We start from the raw sequence: 22,952 nt of genomic DNA, 5'->3' as shown, positions 1-22,952 counted from the left end.
GCACACCAATGTAAGGCACATATTTTCCACTGAACACCACCAATGTACGGTAAACTATTCCCAATGACAACCAATGTTAGGATCATTATTCTCACTAACCAGTTAGCTTTGTTCCCACTATCAATTACATTTTCTAATTGTAAGTCTCTCTGCATTTTCCCACAGATCACCTATGTAAGAAACCCCCTTTACTTTAGGGGTCAGTGAAAGAAAGCATACCCCCTACATTGGATGCGAAAGGATTGGTGAGTGGCTCCAGGGTTTATGACTAATGTGGAGAAAACCTACCTTTTCCCAGAATCTTAAAATGTTCTGGCTGAGTCCTGGACCCTGAGGGAGTTGTAGGGGGTCTGGGTTGGAAAAGCCCCATTCCTAAGTCAACATCGTACCTGATTGCCAGATCTCATTATTAGTCTCAGATTTTTGAAGGCCTTTATACAAGCTGACTGATGCTTAGGACTCTCTCTCTCTCTCACTTTCTCTGCTATAGGAGCCTGTTGCTATGTCAAAAGGCTGACTGCTGACAGACATAAAAAGGTACAAGTGCTGCCTGCTTGATTTAAAGCAGGGGGTCTTCAAACTATGGCTCTCCAGTTGTTCAGGAACTACAATTCCCATCATGCCTAGTCATGTATGTGAATGTCAGAGTTTTACAATGTCATATGTGATGTGTAGTTCTGCAACAGCTGAAGGGCCATCGTTTGAGGATCCCTAATTTAAAGGAACCCAGTCTGGGGCACCTTTAGTCAGGACAGGCTGATTTTCTGCTCAGCTGAGCAGATGTTTTTTTGTTTTTTGATACAGATTTGCTGCAAATGCCCTCCTAAATTAAAATTGTTTTTGTTTGCTACCTTGCTGAAAAAATTGCAGGGCAAACCTGTCTGGAGTGTTCCTGGGTGTTCCTGTGTCATGCATTGTTTACCGCTGCCAATACCAAAAGAAATAAAAGACTAAGCAGTGTTGTAATGGACTTACCATTCTGTGTCAGTTTGGTAGAGCATACAAGGGTTGCAATTGAAAAAGCATCACGTGAGCTAACCGACAACCCTCCAGAGCTGCTGTTGCTTCTGCTGAATGTTGAGCCCTTAATGTCCATTTGATGGCGAGTGGAAGGAAGGGATAAATACGTGTTGGCATCTTCCATCTTCTTGCTGTCACCCTAGAAATGGTACCCCATAGGTATAAATTAGAGGGTGAATGCAAATATTTGTTGGAGTTCTCACACCAGTGTTCTAAGAAATGGCTATGTTATACAAGTAAGAGCAATATGTAGAAATAATGTGCATATCAGCTGGTGGAATGCAAAAGTCAGAAGGCTGCCAATTGGTAAAAAACCATGCTGTCTCTGAGTTCATTTGAGTGCGATACAATAGATTATCATACTCAAAGGCTTTTTGTAACAGGTTTTTTTGACTGATACATAATATCTGATTTATTGAGTTACTGTACATGTATTATTTGCCATCTCCAATATATTAACTGCACTACTACAATTCTAAAAAGAAGGCTAATAGCCCATATTGCATAGTTCAACAGTCCTTTAGCTAGTACATTAGTTCATTCCAAAAACTTCTTACAAAAACTTGGGGAAAACGTCAAGTTTTATATAAAAGAAAAGGTGCCTATAAATAAACATGGTGTAATGGCTAGATAAGGCTATTGGATGTATGCATTACAAACCACAAAACCTAAACCAACCTTGGCATCTATGTCCATCATTCGGTGTGTTACAGAGGGTGGAGGTCAGGATGGGAGTCCCCTTGATTCCATGTAATCCACAGAACAAATAGAAAAAAATCCTTACCTCCATGACTAAGCCCCATGGGTGGGGCAAAACATGTCAGGGGGCGTAGCCTGAATGAAGTTATGCTGAGGCTGCTATCACTTAATACATGCTGGGTTTGTATGGGGTGAGATTTTTCTCTATTTGTACTGTGGCACAATATCTTTGGGTGTAAATGCTAAAAATGGGACATTAATTTATATACTGCCTAAATACAATATTTTTGTTAATGTGTCTATGCGAGTGCCAGGTTCAGACCCCAGCACTTATTTTTATTGCCTACTTATTAAAACAGGATCTTTTATAAGGGCTTTGGGGAATGCTGACATTGTAATTTTTTGGACTATCTGAGAGCTAGCAACCTCCAAGATAGAAAGTAAACAAAGAGAATGACTGCAGAAAAATCAAGGCCCAGTTGTCTGTTCATAGTTCCATCTTGGTCACTACACTTACCTACTGTGAATCATGGACACTCAAGGACATTGTCCAGCAAGTGCAGAAGCAGGATTAAATCAGGAGGATAAAACAAAAGACTTAATAAGACAAAATCAGAAACCACACCATGTGCATGGTTATGCCGAACCTCAATGTTGCCTATGTACATCACATAGTAGATATAGCATAGCTGCAGTATGCTCTAGGATGACTGAAGACAAACTGTGCACACTAACTTGGGTGGCAATACATGCTTTAAAGTTTGTGAGTTTGCTTTTAAGTTTGCGAGTTTCTACATAAATATGTAAGACCTAAGATGGGGATCTTTTTTTTATGCAACCCCTAAAACTACATAATGGGAACCCCATTTAACATAGAACTCAAACACATAATGCTTGTTAAATTGGAACCTTACCCATAACAACTTGATAAAAAATAATGCTTTTTAGCAAAGAACATACATTCCACATTAATAATTATTCTACCAAAATAAGTGTGTGCTGTAAATTGCCTCCAGCATTGCTCCTGTTTCTTCTTGCCAGAGGCTGCCATTTTGCTGAAGCTCCTAAGCACCGATAAATCTTTAGGCTATCAGCAGATAGTGGCTCTGATTTTCGGCACAACGCCCAAAATGGAGAACAACTGAACATGTGCAGAGCAATGTGAGACAGTGTATTACTTGATTTTTAACAGTGTAGGCACTGATTTTTAATGTTTTACATAGCTATACATGCAAAAAGGCATGCCTTTGACAATGTCCTTATGGTGACTAAACGCGTCAGACACGCCCGCACGTCGACACGCCCATCCTGGCTCTTCTGATATTCCATGTGCTGTCATACCTTTGGAATTGTGAGTTGCCAATTTACTTGTACTATTTTTAATAAAGAGTTATACTATGCCATTGGAGTCTCCTCTTTATCTTTGGAGGTACATGGTCTATCTAAGCTGTGCTACCTGCACATACCTAAGTGACCGCTACTGCTGTTTGGTGTTTTTCTTGTGCCTTGAAAAATCATTCGGAAACACGCCTGTTTTGACCACCCTTAATTGGTGGTCAATATGTTCTGGTAAGCGGACATCTTCACTGGTGCACGTGGTGGTCCTTTCCTCCCCTTGTTTGATCCCACTCTGGTGTTGGACTTCTCGGTTCTCTGCCTCTTGGGGTTCATTATATCATCCTTTTTTGTGGGACTTCAACGTTGACCTGAATTGGACTTTTCTCACAATGAATCTTTGATATATTTTGGCGCTGTACTTTTTCTGTTTAATTTTATGGTCCAATTTACCTACAGTGGGTACGGAAAGTATTCAGACCCCCTTAAATTTTTCACTCTTTGTTATATTGCAGCCATTTGCTAAAATCATTTAAGTTCATTCTTCTTCCTCATGAATGTACACATAGCACCCCATACTGACAGAAAAACACAGAATTGTTGACATTGTTGCAGATTTATTAAAATAGAAAAACTGAAATATCAAATGGTCCTAAGTATTCAGACCCTTTGCTGTGACACTCATATATTTAACTCAGGTGCTTTCCATTTCTTCTGATCATCCTTGAGATGGTTCTACACCTTCATTTGAGTCCAGCTGTGTTTGATTATACTGATTGGACTTGATTAGGAAAGCCACACACCTGTCTATATAAGACCTTCCAGATCACAATGCATGTCAGAGCAAATGAGAATCATGAGGTCAAAGGAACTGCCTGAAGAGCTCAGAGACAGAATTGTGGCAAGGCACAGATCTGGCCAAGGTTACAAAAAAATGTCTGCTGCACTTAAGGTTCCTAAGAGCACAGTGGCCTCCATAATCCTCAAATGGAAGACGCTTGGGACGACCAGAACCCTTCCTAGAACTGGCCGTCTGGCCAAACTGAGCTATCGGGGGAGAAGAGCCTTGGTGAGAGAGGTAAAGAAGAACCCAAAGATCACTGTGGCTGAGCTCCAGAGATGCAGTCAGGAGATGGGAGAAAGTGGTAGAAAGTCAACCATCACTGCAGCCCTCCACCAGTCGGGGCTTTATGGCAGAGTGGCCCGACGGAAGCCTCTCCTCAGTGTAAGACACATGAAAGCCTGCATGGAGTTTGCTAAAAAACACCCGAAGGACTCCAAGATGGTGAGAAATAAGATTCTCTGGTCTGATGAGATCAAAATAGAACTTTTTGGCCTTAATTCTAAGCGGTATGTGTGGAGAAAACCAGGCACTGCTCATCACCTGTCTAATACAGTCCCAACAGTGAAGCATGGTGGTGGCAGCATCATGCTGGGGGGGTGTTTTTCAGCTGCATGGACAGGACGACTGGTTGCAATCGAGGGAAAGATGAATGCGGCCAAGTACAGGGATATCCTGGACAAAAACCTTCTCCAGAGTGCTCTGGACCTCAGACTGGGCCGAAGGTTTACCTTCCAACAAGACAATGACCCTAAGCACACAGCTAAAATAACGAAAGGAGTGGCTTCACAACAACTCCGTGACTGTTCTTGAATGGCCCAGCCAGAGCCCTGACTTAAACCCAATTGAGCATCTCTGGAGAGACCTAAAAATGGCTGTCCACCAACGTTTACCATCCAACCAGACAGAACTGGAGAGGATCTGCAAGGAGCAATGGCAGAGGATCCCCAAATCCAGGTGTGAAAGACTTTTAGCATCTTTCCCAAAAAGACTCCTGGCTGTATTAGATCAAAAGGGGGCTTCTACTAAATACTGAGCAAAGGGTCTGAATACTTAGGACCATGTCATATTTCAGTTTTTCTTTTTTAATAAATCTGCAACAATGTCAACAATTCTGTGTTTTTCTGTCAGTATGGGGTGCTATGTGTACATTCATGAGGAAGAAGAATGAACTTAAATGATTTTATCAAATGGCTGCAATATAACAAAGAGTGAAGAATTTAAGGGGGTCTGAATACTTTCCGTACCCACTGTATGTACCGGCAGCCTGTATTTATTTTTAATATTCACATTTATTATTTTTAGTGTGACCGAGCGCGGTTGGTTTTGTTTGTTTATATATATGTAGAAAAATTGATAATTCTAAATTTGCAAATTTCCATGAGAGAATCTAAGAAAGATGAAAAGAAAAGAAGAAAGATCCGCGCTTAGGATAAACTATCTATAAAATAGTGCGTAAAATTTCTATAAATAAAACACTAATGGCTGCTGCCCACTCCAAAAGATGCACCCCCAATGGGGGAGCGTCAGGTGTAAATGTCAAAAAGGGGAGTGGTTGGCGCTGCCAGGAAGTTAGGTTAATGGGAAATCTGGGTTAGGCTCCTATAGTTCAAGACCAAGTTCAACACATGCAAATGCACATAGAATGTATGTGGGAATGAGAACTATATAAGTAATAGGATATAAAAACACAATGGGTGTGTAATATGTGTGTAAAATTAACACTATGTGCTGATACCAAATCAATAAATAAATAAATGTGTTCAATACCTAACAGGCTTATTGAGACTCAACATAAATATGCAAATATATGTAAATGTAGGTATAAAAATATAAAAGCATATAAAGATAGTATTAATAAATTATGGTGATATAGAGAGTTAGTGTGCAAAGGTGCTAAAAAATAAATATAGTGCACTAATCAAACTAAATAAGGTGCATTCCGAATAGTCATAACCATCTATTCAATAAAGTGCAACTGCATACTCATAAGCAATGAAAATAAATAAGTGGGTGAACTATGTGCATCCCACACTGGTGACAATATAAACACTAGTAAATAAATAAGTGCAGCCGTGTAAATAACTATATAAATTATGAAAGTGAGAACCATATAAATTCAAAGGCTCAAAAAGCAGGTTCTGTGTATTTTAAAATTGTCCAAAAATAGTGCAATCAGAGTTGGTACAGAAATCATAAAGTTCTATAGTCCATATAAGGATGGAGTAAGGTGCTCTTTTTTTCTATGAAGCCGGGAGTGCAGTGAGTGATTGGAAGATAGGGTGCTCCCCCTCTCCTGGGGTCCTGTGCTTACCGGATGTCCGTACCCCTACAGGGGTAAATGGCGGGTCGATAACAGGGATCGCTCCCATACACCGGTATGTGAGTACATGTCTTTTTTGGAATCTAAATAAAAGTTTTAAAGGCAATCCTGCACTATCGGAGGCTTCTGTTTTTCCCCTTTTTCATATACCCGGGAATTGTACTGGAGCTCTCTCCCTGATGCTTTAACCCCTATGTGTACCGGAGCAAGGAGTGGATACGAGTAGTAATAGGAAGGATAGGACGGAACCAGATTGCCGGTGTATGGGAGCGATCCCTGTTATCGACCCGCCATTTACCCCTGTAGGGGTACGGACATCCGGTAAGCACAGGACCCCAGGAGAGGGGGAGCACCCTATCTTCCAATCACTCACTGCACTCCCGGCTTCATAGAAAAAAAGAGCACCTTACTCCATCCTTATATGGACTATAGAACTTTATGATTTCTGTACCAACTCTGATTGCACTATTTTTGGACAATTTTAAAATACACAGAACCTGCTTTTTGAGCCTTTGAATTTATATGGTTCTCACTTTCATAATTTATATAGTTATTTACACGGCTGCACTTATTTATTTACTAGTGTTTATATTGTCACCAGTGTGGGATGCACATAGTTCACCCACTTATTTATTTTCATTGCTTATGAGTATGCAGTTGCACTTTATTGAATAGATGGTTATGACTATTCGGAATGCACCTTATTTAGTTTGATTAGTGCACTATATTTATTTTTTAGCACCTTTGCACACTAACTCTCTATATCACCATAATTTATTAATACTATCTTTATATGCTTTTATATTTTTATACCTACATTTACATATATTTGCATATTTATGTTGAGTCTCAATAAGCCTGTTAGGTATTGAACACATTTATTTATTTATTGATTTGGTATCAGCACATAGTGTTAATTTTACACACATATTACACACCCATTGTGTTTTTATATCCTATTACTTATATAGTTCTCATTCCCACATACATTCTATGTGCATTTGCATGTGTTGAACTTGGTCTTGAACTATAGGAGCCTAACCCAGATTTCCCATTAACCTAACTTCCTGGCAGTGCCAACCACTCCCCTTTTTGACATTTAATCTAAGAAAGATGAAGGCTAAATATAATAGAAGCAGAACACAGAAGAAGCACTGCTCAACTAAAATCTGAACTGGAACTCAGTAATGTTGAATAGAAAGTAATGGAGATAGTGTAAGTAAATTGTCAGTCATTTGCTGATTTTGTCATCACAAAGAAAAAGAATAAGTGTGAAAAAAGCTTTAATGAATAATTATATTGTAAAGCAAGCAAAAGTTAAACAGTAAATGTAAATCGCTATCTTCCTGGCAATATTAGGCACATCTTGGTGTCAATACCGTACCTTTATTACCACTAATTCATGGACTCCGTCATGCAGAGTTGTACCATCATCTTTCATAAGCTTTACATATGCCATGGCAAAGTTTCTTTCTCCTTTGTCTTTGGCTACAATGACACAAAACAATGGTATAAAGAATAACAATTGATTCAGTGTGATTATTAGTAAGCAATAAATTGTTACTCACATTCTTGAGATGATCGGTGTCTTAACATGAAGCGCAGGTGTATTCGTTGCATTTCTTCAATTGGGACTGCGACCTTTGGGATGAGATTAGTTTTAAGAGATGTATACATATAAAAAGTAAAAATCAAAATAAATGTTTATTAATAGAATAAAAATATAAATTTGTTTATAAAAGAAAAAAATGCACCACATGGCACTGATATGATGCTAAAGGAATGGGGAGTAAATGTATTATTTTATTCTTTCTCTGACAAATCTTGCTTTCAACTTTTAACCTCATGTGATCAGACCATTTTTGCTATTTTTTACTTTATAATGTTTCACTATTTTTTACTTACAGCTTTGACAGTTTTTGTGCAAATGGTTATCAAAACAAATCTATATAAAAATAATACTAAAATGCTTATTAACACACATAAACACAATATAACAAAATTCTTACTGAATCTAAAAAGGTAAATAAAAAATATTTATACCATTTTAAATTGTGCCTTCTTGCAAAATAGTGAGAATTAAAATTATGCAAAACTGTAAAAAAAGCAACTTGCACAAAAATCTAGAGGTTGGCTTCACACATATGCCTTGTGATAATGCCCAATCCATAGTGCCATCCATGTTCTTTGTTGATGTGCATTGTGAGATAGTGACTTTTTTGTATGTGTATGCTATTCTGTTGTGATTTCTAAGGATGAATTTCTTAACAGTATATACAGCTACTAAGGTACGTGATAGTTTGTTTTAAATTTCTTTAACTACGTTTATGGATTCATTTTTCTTTACTATTTAAAGTTTGAGCACAGGTGCCGTTAAAGGAGTTGTAAAGGCAAACATTTTTTTATCTTAATGCATTCTAATTTCTATGCATTAAGATAAAAAGCCTTCTGTGTGTAGCAGCCGCCCCAGCAACCCCCTAATACTTACCTGAGCCTGAGCATCTCTATCCAGCAATGTCCATGGGTCCCTCGGCCATCCAGGGCTCTCCTTTCTGATTGGACCCTTCTGATGAGCCACAGCAATGGTGCCATTGGCTCCCGCTGATGTCAATCAAAGTCAGTTAGCCAATTAAAAACCATCAACAGATTATATTACCATGAGAATATGTAGCTTTACTGCTATGCATGACTTGTCAGTATATTTCCATAATCAAAGCATACAGAAATGCAGCTATAGTGCCCCGTTAAAGTAAATATGACATTGATAAGTACTTTCTAAAATACACATTTGTTCTTTCGCTAAGGAGCAACATATTTAAAGCAGAACTAAACTTTTATTTTTTAATACGATCTTTGCTTTGGAAAAAATGTCCCTGCAATTTAAACCTACAAATACACCTCTCATTTGCTTTTTTCAACAGTGACTCTCTCTCTGACTCCAACCATCCCCCTCGCAACCCCGGGGCTTTCCTCAAATTGAAACAGTGCAGGAAAGCATATGGTACATTATCTTATGGTATTTTTAATCTCTCTCTCCCTCTACCTTTTCTGACAGCTTTCTCTGTGCCTGTTGGCACTTTATCAACTTACGTCTCCTCTTTTCAATTGGTTAATCTTACTATACATTTCTACCTATTACAACATCCCCGTTATGTGGCATTGCAAAGAAAAAAACACTAACTAAATACCTAAATATTGGCTTGATATCTGTCCAAAGGTTTTTAATAATGCCGCATAGAAATAAGGAAGAATAGCATGATGTTATGTTGTAAAAGCACCCTAATTTACACACAGTTGTTCATTAAAAAAAAAAAAATCTGCTGCTGGGGCCTACATCCCGTAAGGTGAAAATGACATTCTCTATAATGTAGAAATTAGGAATGAGCTTTGGGTTTGGGTCTACCATGAATTCAACCAAACCCAAGCTGTGCACAGTTTGCAGAATGGGTAAACTAAATAGCCAGATTTGGCCAGTTTGTCCCCCTACTGAACCTTCAACTGCTGCAGCCAGAAGTAACTTTTTGTTGTGGCAGTGTTACCATTATATTACTAATAATAACAGCTTTTCATGGGGACCTGAAACTGAAAAAAACAAAGAAAAAAATGATGTAGGGTTCCTCCTATTTTCAGAGCAGATACTTATCCTAGACAGGGGTCTGATGTGTATTTTCTTATGGGGAACCCCACCCAAAAAAAAAAAAAAAAAAGAATGACATGAAGTTGCCCCCGAAATAAATCCAGGCCCTTATCCAGGCTTTCAGCAAAGGGAGGGGCAATAAGCATTCATTGAGGTAAATTATGTCACCCTGAATCCCCTATCTACTTTGTTTGCAGACAGAAGCCAGTGGGAAGAAAGTGCCATTTAGTGCAAACAGGGTGTTTTTTAAATGTCATTTTTGCTGGATTGGATTTGCAATTTACAGATGCATCACTTCATGTTCAGGTTTAAGGCATCCACCAAGGCTTTAATGTTAATGAATCGTGTAAAAGACAGATTTCCCCTAAAGAATATTGCTTAAAACTTTATTTACCCATGTTTCATGTTTTACCAAAGCTTGAAAATTATCCTTTAAAAAGTCAGGAAACAAATTACAAACAAGAAACAAATTACAAGATTCAGGTCCTATAGATTTGAATGGGGTTTGGGCACTAGTTTTTGCATTTGCATATTGCAGGCTGTGTTGACAAATCCTCTTGTGAACGAAACTCAGGTGTGTTTGACCTTCTTCAAGTCACAGCAGAATTGACAGAGGAGGTTCTGCAAGGTGGTGGAGTTCTGATACAGTCACAGGTAAGAAACTTTTGCACATTTTACTTAGCTATTTTACAGGAATTGTATGTAAAAGCTGAAAGTGTAACTCTTTAAAGCACAGCAATAAATAGGTCATAATGCTTTTTACGATCCTGTTTTTTTTTTTTTTTGTTTTTTTGTTTTTTTTGCAGCCTTTACTTTAATTGCATTATTATATAAATTTGTATAGTCAAATAATATTTGACATCGTCTCCATATTTTTCTCTTTCCTGTACATAGCTGGCCCATTGTTTGTAAATGTGAAAATTTTGCAACCATAACATAGCTGTCCTCTGTCCTTGGTTGGAATTTTTTTTTAAGCATTTTTCTTGTCCACCCCCCTCCCACCCCCCCCCCAAATACCTTTATGGTTTCCATCCAGCGTGGCTGTTTGATCTGATAATAGAGCACCGATCTATATTCACTGACTGGCTTGTCGCCTGCTCCCATGCAGATTGCATTCTGATCAAAAGAAAAGTAAAAATAAAATATTATTACTTTGGAATAAAAATAATAAAAGTTAATTGCTGTCTTGTTAATTGTGTAATCCAAAAACAAAATCATAGGCTTTCCAAACACCCATGTACAAGGGCATAACTTTCATCAACTTTAGCTCTTTGTGCTTGTCTATAGAGTGCCTAAGGTTAGCAATGCAGGTTAAAATCTCTTTTGTTTTGTCCTGCGGCCTAAACAAAACAAATCAAAGTATTCCCCCCTCCATGCTAACTCTCCCCTGCCAGCTATTGTCAGCTATTGTATTCTGACAGCCACTGCTACTCTAGCTCTTAGATAATTCAAACAGTGAATACACCTGTTTGGCTGCAGTCATGGTTCAGCCATCCGTCCCGTCCATTCTCCATCAACCATAAGTTTTATAAGCAGCCAAAACAGACGGGGAAAGACTTTAAGAAAGATTTTTTGGTAAGTACAAAAATGTTATTTTATTTATCATTCATTGAGGGACACGGAAATTGTAGAAAATCCTTAAATAGGGGGGAGCGACTGAAAGCAGTTCAACCAACGGGCTGGTAATACTTACTATAGAATTCAATAGATGTGGAGATCATACTACAAGAGTATCTGAAGGAATCAATGCTTGAATGAAGGCTGAATGAAGAAGGGCAAACCAATATGGAAATTGCCATGCCAAATGGGAGGGCACTGAGGATCATACCCAGAGAGGTATTCACCACCAAGGGGAAAGAAACTGCTACGTGAAGAAACTGTAGGCTTCAATTAGCAAACAGAAAACAGAGCATATCTTTACTTCAGGAAAGGGAAGCTTAGACAGAAAGAAAAAGTCCAGAGGAAGAACCAGCCAGACAACAGCTGAAGGTTCAAGTCATGGGTGTCCAACCTTTTGGCTTCTCTGGGCCTTATTGAGTGTAGAGATATTTTCTCGGGCCACATATAAAATATATACCATAGTTAAAAAATTGTCAGGGGGCAGAGGGCCGCATTGCCTGCGGTTCCGGGCCGCAGGTTGGACATGCCTGGTTTAAGTTGAACATTCCTAACCTGTGATTTCAGGGAGAGAAACATTTTTATCTGATAGATACTTTATCTCTTTCCTGTTTCAGTAAAAATCCAATCATCATTCAGCTCTGCATGCTGATATGAAATCATATTACATTCATTAGTTAAACATTTTTTGCTTTTTCTTATAATTACTGTTTTTCCACTTCCAGATTGAGTGTGGCACTGATTACAAATGCATCCTGGGAAGTTTCTTTCACGTGTTCCAAGAGGCAGACCCAGAGTTCTAGGTCGAGCTCCATGAAGTAAAGGGAGAATTTACCCTTAATAAAATGGCCATTTTGTGACTGGGGGTGAAAAGAAAGATAAAGTATGCAAATATTAAAAAGTCTGCAATTATCTATATTTATCTGTTGTAGATGGTCATTTTTGAGCATTTGTAAAGCTGTTTTTGTTGTATTTTTTATAATAGTTGTGAAGTTCCTCTTTAACCTCCCTGGCGGTCTGATTATGTCCAGATTTCTATGCTAAAAGCGGTACATCCTTTTGCATGGAAATCTGTTGTTTTACATTTTAAAACTCACCTTCCCCTGCGATCCCTCACCGTCCTCCCCCGCCGTCCTTTCGCTGTCCTCCCGCTGTGTGCTCGGCCGATGCCGGTACCTGTCTTCCGCTTCCCTTCCCTGCGAGCGTTGCGACACAGGGGGGTGGAACCGGCCGCAATGTAAAAAGTGTAAATACACAAATTACATGATACAAAGTTGTAATCCTGACGGATTACACTGTATCATGCCATTTAACCACAGGATTGCACCTGGTGACTTTTCCAGTGCCCTGCCTGTGCTTTTCCAGTTATTTGTGCCTGGAAAATTGAGAATGACCATAGCGACCAAAAATCTTTTTTTTTTGCGCAAAAATGCTTTGAGATGAACTGGAAAACAGCGACAGTGAAACTGAGTTACTTGAAGAACTGAGCGATAGCAATTCGTGGGAAAATTCGACATCTGGTATGGAAAGTGACGACAACGATGATTCCGATGTCTCTTTCTGGGGCATAGCTCTGTTGGAAGAATCATTTGATATACTTCCCAAATTCCACAAGCTATGTGCCTAAAAGAGACATCAGAATAAAAAAAAAAAAAAAAAAATTCTTGTTCAAGGTTCAATTTACAAAAAGGCATTTACAATAATAGTTACATTTTGTAAAATTTTACAAAAATAAGCCTGGCTGTGATCTTACAAAAATGTTTAACTTCCTCATGCATCCCGTCCCATAAATTCCAACGATGCACCATTAGAATTTACAATGGGTCACAGAAATAATATGTATTCCCAATCCAAGGGGTCACACAGGGAGCTCTATTCAGATGAGGAATTAATTAAAGAAATACCAAAGCAGCACTAAGATGTAACAGTTAGATTGCAAATGGATTTAAAAAGAGATAACACAGCTTACACGAACTGGTGACTGGTTGTTCTTACAGGGGATGTCATTGCCACATGTGAAAAGCTTGTGCGGGCTGTTTTATCTCTTATTGAATTCCTTTGCAACCTAGCTGTTACATCTCCGTGCTGCTTTGTTGAGGATGTGGTGCTGCCTTGATGTTATCAGCCCAACTAACCCAGATATATCTTTTCATTTTTGTAGTAAAAAGCCTGCCTGTATTCTTTGGCATTAGTACATTTTGGCCTATTATCCCCATTTAAAACTGTCTGCTACTGGCTCATTTTATACTGCTGTATCTCTCTGCTATTTAAAATGTTCCTCCTGCTGACCAATTTTATACTGCGTTGTCTTCTTAGCTCGTAATGACAGCTTGATAGAAATTGGCCAGTGTCAGTACAGTTTTGCATCAGTGAAAACAGGGACAGCTACAGCAAACTACTATTCATTTATATTTGCTGATAAAAGCAGGTTTATTGTTAATTAAAAAAAGCTACTTGAAAAAAAAATGAATTAATCAGCTTGGGATGTTGCTGTATGCAAGCTAAATTGTACTGTTCTATAACACCATGTACAGCTTTAAGGCATCACCCAAGCATTTTATTTAAAGGATTTGGGTATTTTTAATGTTTTCCTTTCAAGTGTATGAAAAGACCCTCTCCCTGCTGTAAGGTCCTTTTTTGCCAGTAGTTTGTCTATTAGCCCTAAAAATGGTCAGAATTAAACAATTAGATTCACCCCCATAGACTTTAATGGGGTTCTCCGCTAAGTTTGGGTTAAGAGAACTTTAACAAAAAATTGCCAAACGCTTGATAAATCAAATCCAGGCAGATTGGCCCATCACCAAAGTTTAGCATGGGTTAACTTCCACCTGAGACACTATCCTACAGAGAATTAGTATTTTACATTTATTTTAACAGTAAAAGTGTTGCAGAATATAACAGACTAGTCAATTATCTTTCCATGATCTCCTGCTTGACTATATACAGTACTTCTAGTCTACATCCATATTTATGCTTGTGTACCTTATAATGCACAATATCCCGCATAAAGTATGCCTTAGGTACAACGTTAGTTAATTTTTTTCCTATTTATGTTTCCAACCTAATAACAGTTGCAATCTTTTTTACAAGAGAATAAAGTTATACTCAAAGCGGCATCTTAAAATGAAATAGGGCTTTTGATACTGGACCTCACATATAATTGCCTGTATTATGTTGTTGTGTATTAATTATTGCAAAACGGTTATAATTTTAAATTGTTTGAAATGGTTGTAGTATTATGAGAAAAAATAATAATTACAGGTATTATTTTCCCATCTTCATCACAGACACACATGATCACTTCCACATTTCTCTGGGTGGCTCTGTCAAAATCTCCACTCAGCAAAGTAACGTAAATATCATTCCTTACATCACCTGTGTACAAAATATAAATTCAGCAAAATATATTAAAAAACACAATTATTTTATTTGCCAAAAATATCAATTTTTAAAATTAATATATAATGTTTTATTGCATATAATTTTCTGTATGCATTTATGAAGAAATTCTCTAACAACAGCAAAGACATCAATAAAAATTGCTTCTTTAACCACTTAAGGACCGGAAGATTTTATCCCCTTAATGACCACGCTATTTTTTGCGATACGGCACTGCATTATTTTCACTGACAACTGCGCGGTCATGCGATGCTGTACCCAATCAAAATTGATGCCCTTTTTTTCTCACAAATAGAGCTTTATTTTTGTGGTAATTGATCAACTCTGCGGTTCTTTTTTTTTTTTTTATTTGCAATGAGCAATGGGAACAGCAAAACTTTCACAAAGGATTTGCAGAACTTTCAGCAAGCTTTGTTAAAGCTTTTAAACCTTTTAAAGTACCATTCAAATCTAGTAAATACTGAACACAGATCCTAATGGGATTGTTGATTGCCACATTAAACAAGCTGTTACAGGCTTCAGCATGCTTTCAACAAGTTTCAAGAAATGCTGAAGCCTGCTAGCTACTTGTTTAAAGTGGCAATCAGCAATCCTATTGGGATCTGTGTTCAGCATTTACAAACTGGATTTAAATGGTATTTTAAAAGCTTAACAAACAAACAACACAAACAAAGCTTGCTGAAAGCTCTGCAAATGCTTTGTCGATTGCTGTTTACACTGCTTTTATACAAGATAAAGCCTGTGTAAAACAGGTCTTCCTGTCTTGTTACATAGTTAGTCAGGTTGGAAAAAGACACAAAAGTCCATCTGGTTCAACCAATAAAAAACAAAAAAACAGTAAAGAAAACACAACCATACAATCCCATATACACAATCCTTTACCCGCAGCTGATCCAGAGGAAGGCAAAAAACCCCAGCAAAGCATGATCCAATTTGCTACATCAGGAGAAAAAATTCCTTCTTTATCCCCCGAGAGACAATCGGATATTTCCTGGATCAACTTTACCTATAAATATTAGTACCCATTTATATTATGTGAAAGATTGTCCCCAAATCAGGGAGTAAGGGAAAATATTTCCAACTGAGCCCCACAAAGCAAAAAAAAAAAAAAGAAATGGACAGGGGTCTAATTTATCCCCACTCTATCCACATAAAAAAAAAACTTTGTTTTCAAATAGTTTCATTTTTGTAAACCAAGTGAATAAGAAATATAGCCTAGTTTATATTTACATTACCCAGCCAACAAGTGAACCCCAATTTTTACATATTTACCAGACAATTGTCTCTGTGTGTCATTCTACCCTGCCTTCTAGGAAGGCTGTGTAATGGTAATAAAAACTGCCTCATTTTTTTTTTTTTAAAAGCACTGGACAACTGATTTGTAGACTCACAATATTTTCTTAACAGAAATTGTTAAGAGAAGGTCAAAAATGGTAGCCTATATTATTCTCGTATGTACTTACACAATCCTTGCTCCCAAAACCATCATAATCACAATTTGGCCTATGCTCCTGCCAGGGAATATACCAGTAGCATTGAACGATGGCAAGTTTTCTATATCTTGCACTGATAAGCACTAATACACTGAAACAGTTGGGCTCATGGTGGCTCAAGAATATTAAACTGTAAATGTGCTATATGTAAAGTTGGCCTCTGCAGCATAAAAAATTGTAGGTAACAGTGGCGGCTGGTGAAGTTTTAAGATGGGGGGGGGGCGCAAGACCCCGCCCTTCCATTTTGACCCATCCCATTTCTCAGAAGCCCCACCCCTTATAGACTCCACCCATTTTGTCCCCTGTATTTTGCTCGCGTGAACCAATTCTCCCAATATATCACATATTAAGGGGTCCATCAGTATTAGTATATCCCATAATAGGGAGCAGGGGCCCTATTATGGGATATACTGTGAGAGACATCCTATTATGGGATACATGGACTGAGAGTGGCACAAACCCCACAGTACAGACCCCCCCAGCACAAACCTCACAGTACAGACCCCCCCAGCACAAACCTCACAGTACAGACCCCCCCAGCACAAACCCCTCAGGCACAAACCCCGCACAAACAACTTAAGCACAAACCCCACAGTACAGGCCCCTAGCACAAACCCCACAGTACATGCCCCCTTCAATATTATGATTAATGGGGAGTACTCTGAGTGGGCGGGTGTGGAAAGTGGGGTCCCCCAGGGTTCTGTCCTGGGACCAATCCTGTTTAATTTATTCATAAATGATCTAGAGGAGGGGATATCTAGTACAATCTCAGTATTTGCAGATGATACTAAATTAGGCATGCCAATATCTTCTATACAGGATGTGGAAATCTTGCAAGCAGACCTGAACAAAATAACGGGGTGGGCAACTACATGGCAGATGAGGTTTAATGTAGAAAAATGTAAAGTAATGCACTTGGGGGCCAGTAACCAGAAAGCAAGCTACTCACTAGGGGGGGAACCTCTGGGTGAGTCTAGGATGGAAAGGGACCTGGGGGTACTGGTAGACAACAGGCTTGGAAGTGGCATGCAATGCCAAGCCGCTGCAAGCAAAGCCAACAGAATACTGGGTTGTATAAAAAAGGGGATTCACTCCAGAAATAAAGAGATTATTCTTCCACTCTACAAAACTCTGGTCCGGCCACATCTGGAGTATGCTGTCCAGTTCTGGGCACCGGTCCTCAGGAAGGATGTGCTGGAACTGGAGAAAGTCCAGAGAAGGGCAACAAAAATAATTAGGGGAATGGAGGACATCAGCTATGAGGAAAGACTACAAGCACTGAACTTATTCTCTCTGGAGAAGAGACGATTGAGGGGGGATATGATATCAATGTACAAATACTGTACTGGCGACCCTAGCATAAGGAACAAACTATTCAGAGTAAGGGAATACAATAAGACACGTGGCCACTCACTAAAACTTGAGGAAAGGCGGTTTAACCTTAAAGTGCGTAAGGGGTTCTTCACTGTAAGAGTAGTAAGGATGTGGAATTCTCTTCCGCAAGCAGTCGTATCAGCGGGGAGCCTTGATAGTTTCAAAAAACTATTGGATGGACACCTTAAAGACCACAACATACAGGGGTATACAATGTACGGTTAGCAAACACACACACACATCATAGGTTGAACTGGATGGACTTGTGTCTTTTTTCAGCCTCACTAACTATGTAACTATGTAACTATGTAACTATGTAATATAGTGACCAGTATAAATGCCCCCTTTCAATGTAGTGACCAGCATACATGTCCCCAATGCAGTGACCAGTATACATGTCCCCAATGCAGAGCTATGCGTGCATGGCTCCAGTGCAGCCAGTGACCACCAGTATACATCCCCCAATGCAGAGCTATGCGTGCGTGCCTCCAGTGCAGCCAGTGACCACCAGTATACGTCCCCCAATGCAGAGCTATGCGTGCGTGCCTCCAGTGCAGCCAGTGACCACCAGTATACATCCCCCAATGCAGAGCTATACGTGCGTGCCTCCAATGCAGCCAGTGACCACCAGTATACATGTCCCCCAATGCAGAGCTATGCGTGCGTGCCTCCAGTGCAGCCAGTGACCACCAGTATACATCCCCCAATACAGAGCAATGCGTGCGTGCCTCCAGTGACCACCAGTATACGTCCCCCAATGCAGAACTATGCGTGCGTGCCTCCAGTGACCACCAGTATACGTCCCCCAATGCAGAGCTATGCGTGCGTGCCTCCAGTGCAGCCAGTGACCACCAGTATACGTCCCCCAATGCAGAGCTATGCGTGCGTGCCTCCAGTGCAGCCAGTGACCACCAGTATACGTCCCCCAATGCAGAGCTATGCGTGCGTGCCTCCAGTGACCACCAGTATACGTTCCCCAATGCAGAGCTATGCGTGCGTGCCTCCAGTGCAGCCAGTGACCACCAGTATACGTCCCCCAATGCAGAGCTATGCGTGCGTGCCTCCAGTGCAGTGACCACAAGTATACATCCCCCAATGCAGAGCTATGCGTGCGTGCCTCCAATGCAGTGACCACAAGTATATGTCCCCCAATGCAGAGCTATGCGTGCGTGCCTCCAATGCAGTGACCACAAGTATATGTCCCCCAATGCAGAGCTATGAGTGCGTGCCTCCAATGCAGTGACCACAAGTATACATCCCCCAATGCAGAGCTATGCATGTGTGCCTCCAATGCAGTGACCACAAGTATACATCCCCCAATGCAGAGCTATGCGTGCGTGCCTCCAATGCAGTGACCACAAGTATACATCCCCCAATGCAGAGCTATGCGTGCGTGCCTCCAATGCAGTGACCACAAGTATACGTCCCCCAATGCAGAGCTATGCGTGCGTGCCTCCAGTGCAGTGACCACCAGTATATGTCCCCCAATGCAGAGCTATGCGTGCGTGCCTCCAATGCAGTGACCACCAGTATATGTCCCCCAATGCAGAGCTATGCGTGCGTGCCTCCAGTGCAGTGACCACCAGTATATGTCCCCTAATGCAGAGCTATGCGTGCGTGCCTCCAGTGCAGTGACCACCAGTATATGTCCCCTAATGCAGAGCTATGCGTGCGTGCCCGACAGAGCAGTGCATTTACCTGGAGGCTCGGCTTCTCCCTCTCCTCTTCTCCGGTCTCCTCTCCGCTCCGCTCCGCTCTCTGCAATGCCGGTCCACGCAACGTCAGCGGGGTCAGCATGGGGCCATGGGATGTCCTGGATGATGATTGGTCCAGGCTGTAGACTGGACCAATCAAAGCCAGGATATCAGGAAAGTGGGGTGCCCAAGCGCAATGACTTGAGCTCAGGTTACGCCCCCAGAAGGCAGCCAATCGGCGCCCTTCTGGGTCGTAAACCCCACCCCCCCCCCCCCCATAGCCACCACATAGGCCGGGGTAGCGGCGAACACAATTTTTTTTTTTTTCAAAACTTTATTTGTTCGTTTTGTAATTTTTTTTTTCAAAACTTTATTTGTTCGTTTTTTTTTTTCTCTTTTTTTTTTCTTTTCTTTAGGGGTAGGGGGGGCGGCGCCCTGGCGCCCCCTATGCACGGGCCGCCACTGGTAGGTAAGGTACTTTTTTGATTGGAGTTAAACATTGCATTATAATAGTAAAGGGAGGGTGACCAGCGCTATGGACTAAGGATATATGAGGGGACAAATAGATAAGTAAATAGAAGGTGTGAGCTGCCACCAATCAACCCTTAAGTGCAAGGGTGAAAATGAAATATATTATGTGGCGATTGGTATCGGCGCTACCTTACAATGTAAAACGTGACTTCCCCAAAGTGTGGGTGAAAAAATATATAAGGGTGTCAACAAAAATAGTTTTTTTGTGAGTAAATTAAATGAAATAAACAATCCGTGTGTTTATTGAATTTCAAATAAAAGACAAATATAGTGATACATGTGCAATATACATATCGAAATGGTGGAAAAAAAGAAAAAAATTGGGGGGGGGGGGGGGGAAGGGGGGGGTGTTCCCACAACCACAAGTGTTATATCAGGTATACACTTTTTCTGATATATCTGTGCCACACAAGTATTGAAAGTAAACAGGTGCTACTGTGCAGAGTTCAAAATGACCACAACCACAAGTGTTATATCAAGACTTTCCCTGATATATGTGCCACACATGTGCTAGAAATAAGCAAAAGCTGCTGTGCAGAGTCCAAAGTGTCCACTAGGTGGCGTCTGCAATACGACCTGTGCAGCTGTATGGGGGGTCTCTTCTTCGTATTTGGGGGAGCACTTCCGAGCCGGTGGTCTGGTGCCCTAAATGCTCATAACGAAAGAAGGCCCCAAAGTGAATAGAAAATCCATACAATAGCGGCAAAAAAGCGCAGTACACTCACTGTTAAGATGATCTGGATCAGAGTAGAAAAAAACAGTCCGCGCCGGGATGCTTCCGCGTTCCACGGCCGACAACCGGAAGTGACGTTGCACGTTCTAGACTCCGCCCTACGCGTTTCGTCAGAGGGACGTCAACTGCCGCTCCGTTCACTTCCGGTTGTCGGCCGTGGAACGCGGAAGCATCCCGGCGCGGACTGTTTTTTTCTACTCTGATCCAGATCATCTTAACAGTGAGTGTACTGCGCTTTTTTGCCGCTATTGTATGGATTTTCTATTCACTTTGGGGCCTTCTTTCGTTATGAGCATTTAGGGCACCAGACCACCGGCTCGGAAGTGCTCCCCCAAATACGAAGAAGAGACCCCCCATACAGCTGCACAGGTCGTATTGCAGACGCCACCTAGTGGACACTTTGGACTCTGCACAGCAGCTTTTGCTTATTTCTAGCACATGTGTGGCACATATATCAGGGAAAGTCCTGATATAACACTTGTGGTTGTGGTCATTTTGAACTCTGCACAGTAGCACCTGTTTACTTTCAATACTTGTGTGGCACAGATATATCAGAAAAAGTGTATACCTGATATAACACTTGTGGTTGTGGGAACACCCCCCCCTTCCCCCCCCCCAATTTTTTTCTTTTTTTCCACCATTTCGATATGTATATTCCACATGTATCACTATATTTGTCTTTTATTTGAAATTCAATAAACACACGGATTGTTTATTTCATTTAATTTACTCACAAAAAAACTATTTTTGTTGACACCCTTATATATTTTTTCACCCACACTTTGGGGAAGTCACGTTTTACATTGTAAGGTAGCGCCGATACCAATCGCCACATAATATATTTCATTGCATTATAATACTTTCTGTTTCAAGAAAATAGTGTTATACTTTTCAGTATTTCTAGGTTTTGGTTTATTTTGGACCCCTCACTTTAACACTTTAAACCAATTCATTATTATTGCTTATGGTTAATTGGCTAAAATTGCCTGGTTCATGCCTAAAATAAATGCTATCTATAGATAAAGTTCAACACACATTAGTACAAGCAATTACTTTTTTACCAGTTTTTCAAATCATCATGTATTAGAAAACAAAGTAAAACATGATTACAGTGGTATTACTACCTACTTTACTGATCATTGGCAAATATAGTATATTTAGGTGAGTTACTTGCTATGTACAGGGACTATATACATTAGTCAGAAACCAATGAAAGTATAAGCGGATTTGACCCCATATGTGAAAATCGAAGTGAGAAAAAGTTAAAATTTACCATAGGCATTAGGTTAGACGCTAGCAAACCATCTCCAAATGTCTCAACAATGACATTTACATGTTGACATTTAGCATATATCAACATCCATCCCATCCATTAGCAGCAGAGCTAATCTCTCCACTAACATTTTTTCTGAATGAAAACTATTCATTCAGTGTTTACTATTGTGATGAGTTCAGTGATTGGCCACAGATAATAATATAGTACATATGGGTTGTTATTGGCCCTGTCTGTACCATGTAATCACTTTGACCAATCACAGAGCTCATCACAATAGTACACAATGAAAAGCATGAAAGAAAGCCATTCACTGTGTACAATTGTCATGTGATCTGCTATGATTGGCCACATTGTTTACATGGTAATGGCAGTGGGCTGATACAGTGATCTGTCATTGGCTGTGTAACAGATCGTTCCAGAGGGCCTGGGAGGCGTGCATGAGGCGCGATCCTGGGAGGAAGTCGTATGACGTCTATAATATAACGGCCGGGCAGGAAGTAGCTAAGCTATGTCTGCCCATCCATTGTTTAATTAAATTCTATCAGACCTGCTTCTGGAACTGTCATCAGGTATCTGATTGATACAGCCCAGTCTGCAATGTTTCAGTGTCCAGCAGGGAGGAACATGGTCATCTAAAGCGCCGTCAGGATGTGTTATTTTACTTTGACTTATTACTTAACATCACTTACACTTTTAGTCTATGCTCTCACTGCATCTAAATACATAGCTACAAATGAACATATTATAGGAGAAAAATGTGTTGTATACACACGCATAAAGGAAACAAATGTAGATGGAGATTTCTGAAATAATTCTAACATAATTATGGGGACTAAATGTAGATTGATTTTAAAGAAACAGGATGAAACAATTGAGAATTAAAACTTGAAGTATAGGTGTCTATTTTTTACCTATACCTTAGTTGTCTTATACTTATACTACTCAATTGTGAAATTAAATGTTTTGCTCTACTCATTGTA

At 40.0% G+C, this 22,952-nt stretch overlaps 1 protein-coding gene across 1 annotated transcript in view; it reads right to left on the bottom strand.

Moving 5' to 3' along the window:
- DOCK2 (dedicator of cytokinesis 2) overlaps positions 1–22,952 on the bottom strand; it is a 349,654-nt gene that overhangs the window by 202,641 nt on the left and 124,061 nt on the right. Inside the window, exons 14-18 of the mRNA XM_082254918.1 lie at positions 14,732–14,847; positions 10,873–10,971; positions 7,787–7,859; positions 7,603–7,706; positions 976–1,159 (exon numbers count right to left, since the gene is read on the bottom strand). Coding sequence (XP_082111044.1) covers positions 976–1,159; positions 7,603–7,706; positions 7,787–7,859; positions 10,873–10,971; positions 14,732–14,847 — 576 coding nt within the window. The remainder of the gene's footprint in view (positions 1–975; positions 1,160–7,602; positions 7,707–7,786; positions 7,860–10,872; positions 10,972–14,731; positions 14,848–22,952) is intronic.

Source organism: Pelophylax lessonae (genome assembly GCF_965119305.1).
Source record: "Pelophylax lessonae genome assembly, chromosome: 4".
NCBI classification, from domain to species: domain Eukaryota; kingdom Metazoa; phylum Chordata; class Amphibia; order Anura; family Ranidae; genus Pelophylax; species Pelophylax lessonae.
This window is presented reverse-complemented; position numbering and strand designations above follow the sequence as displayed.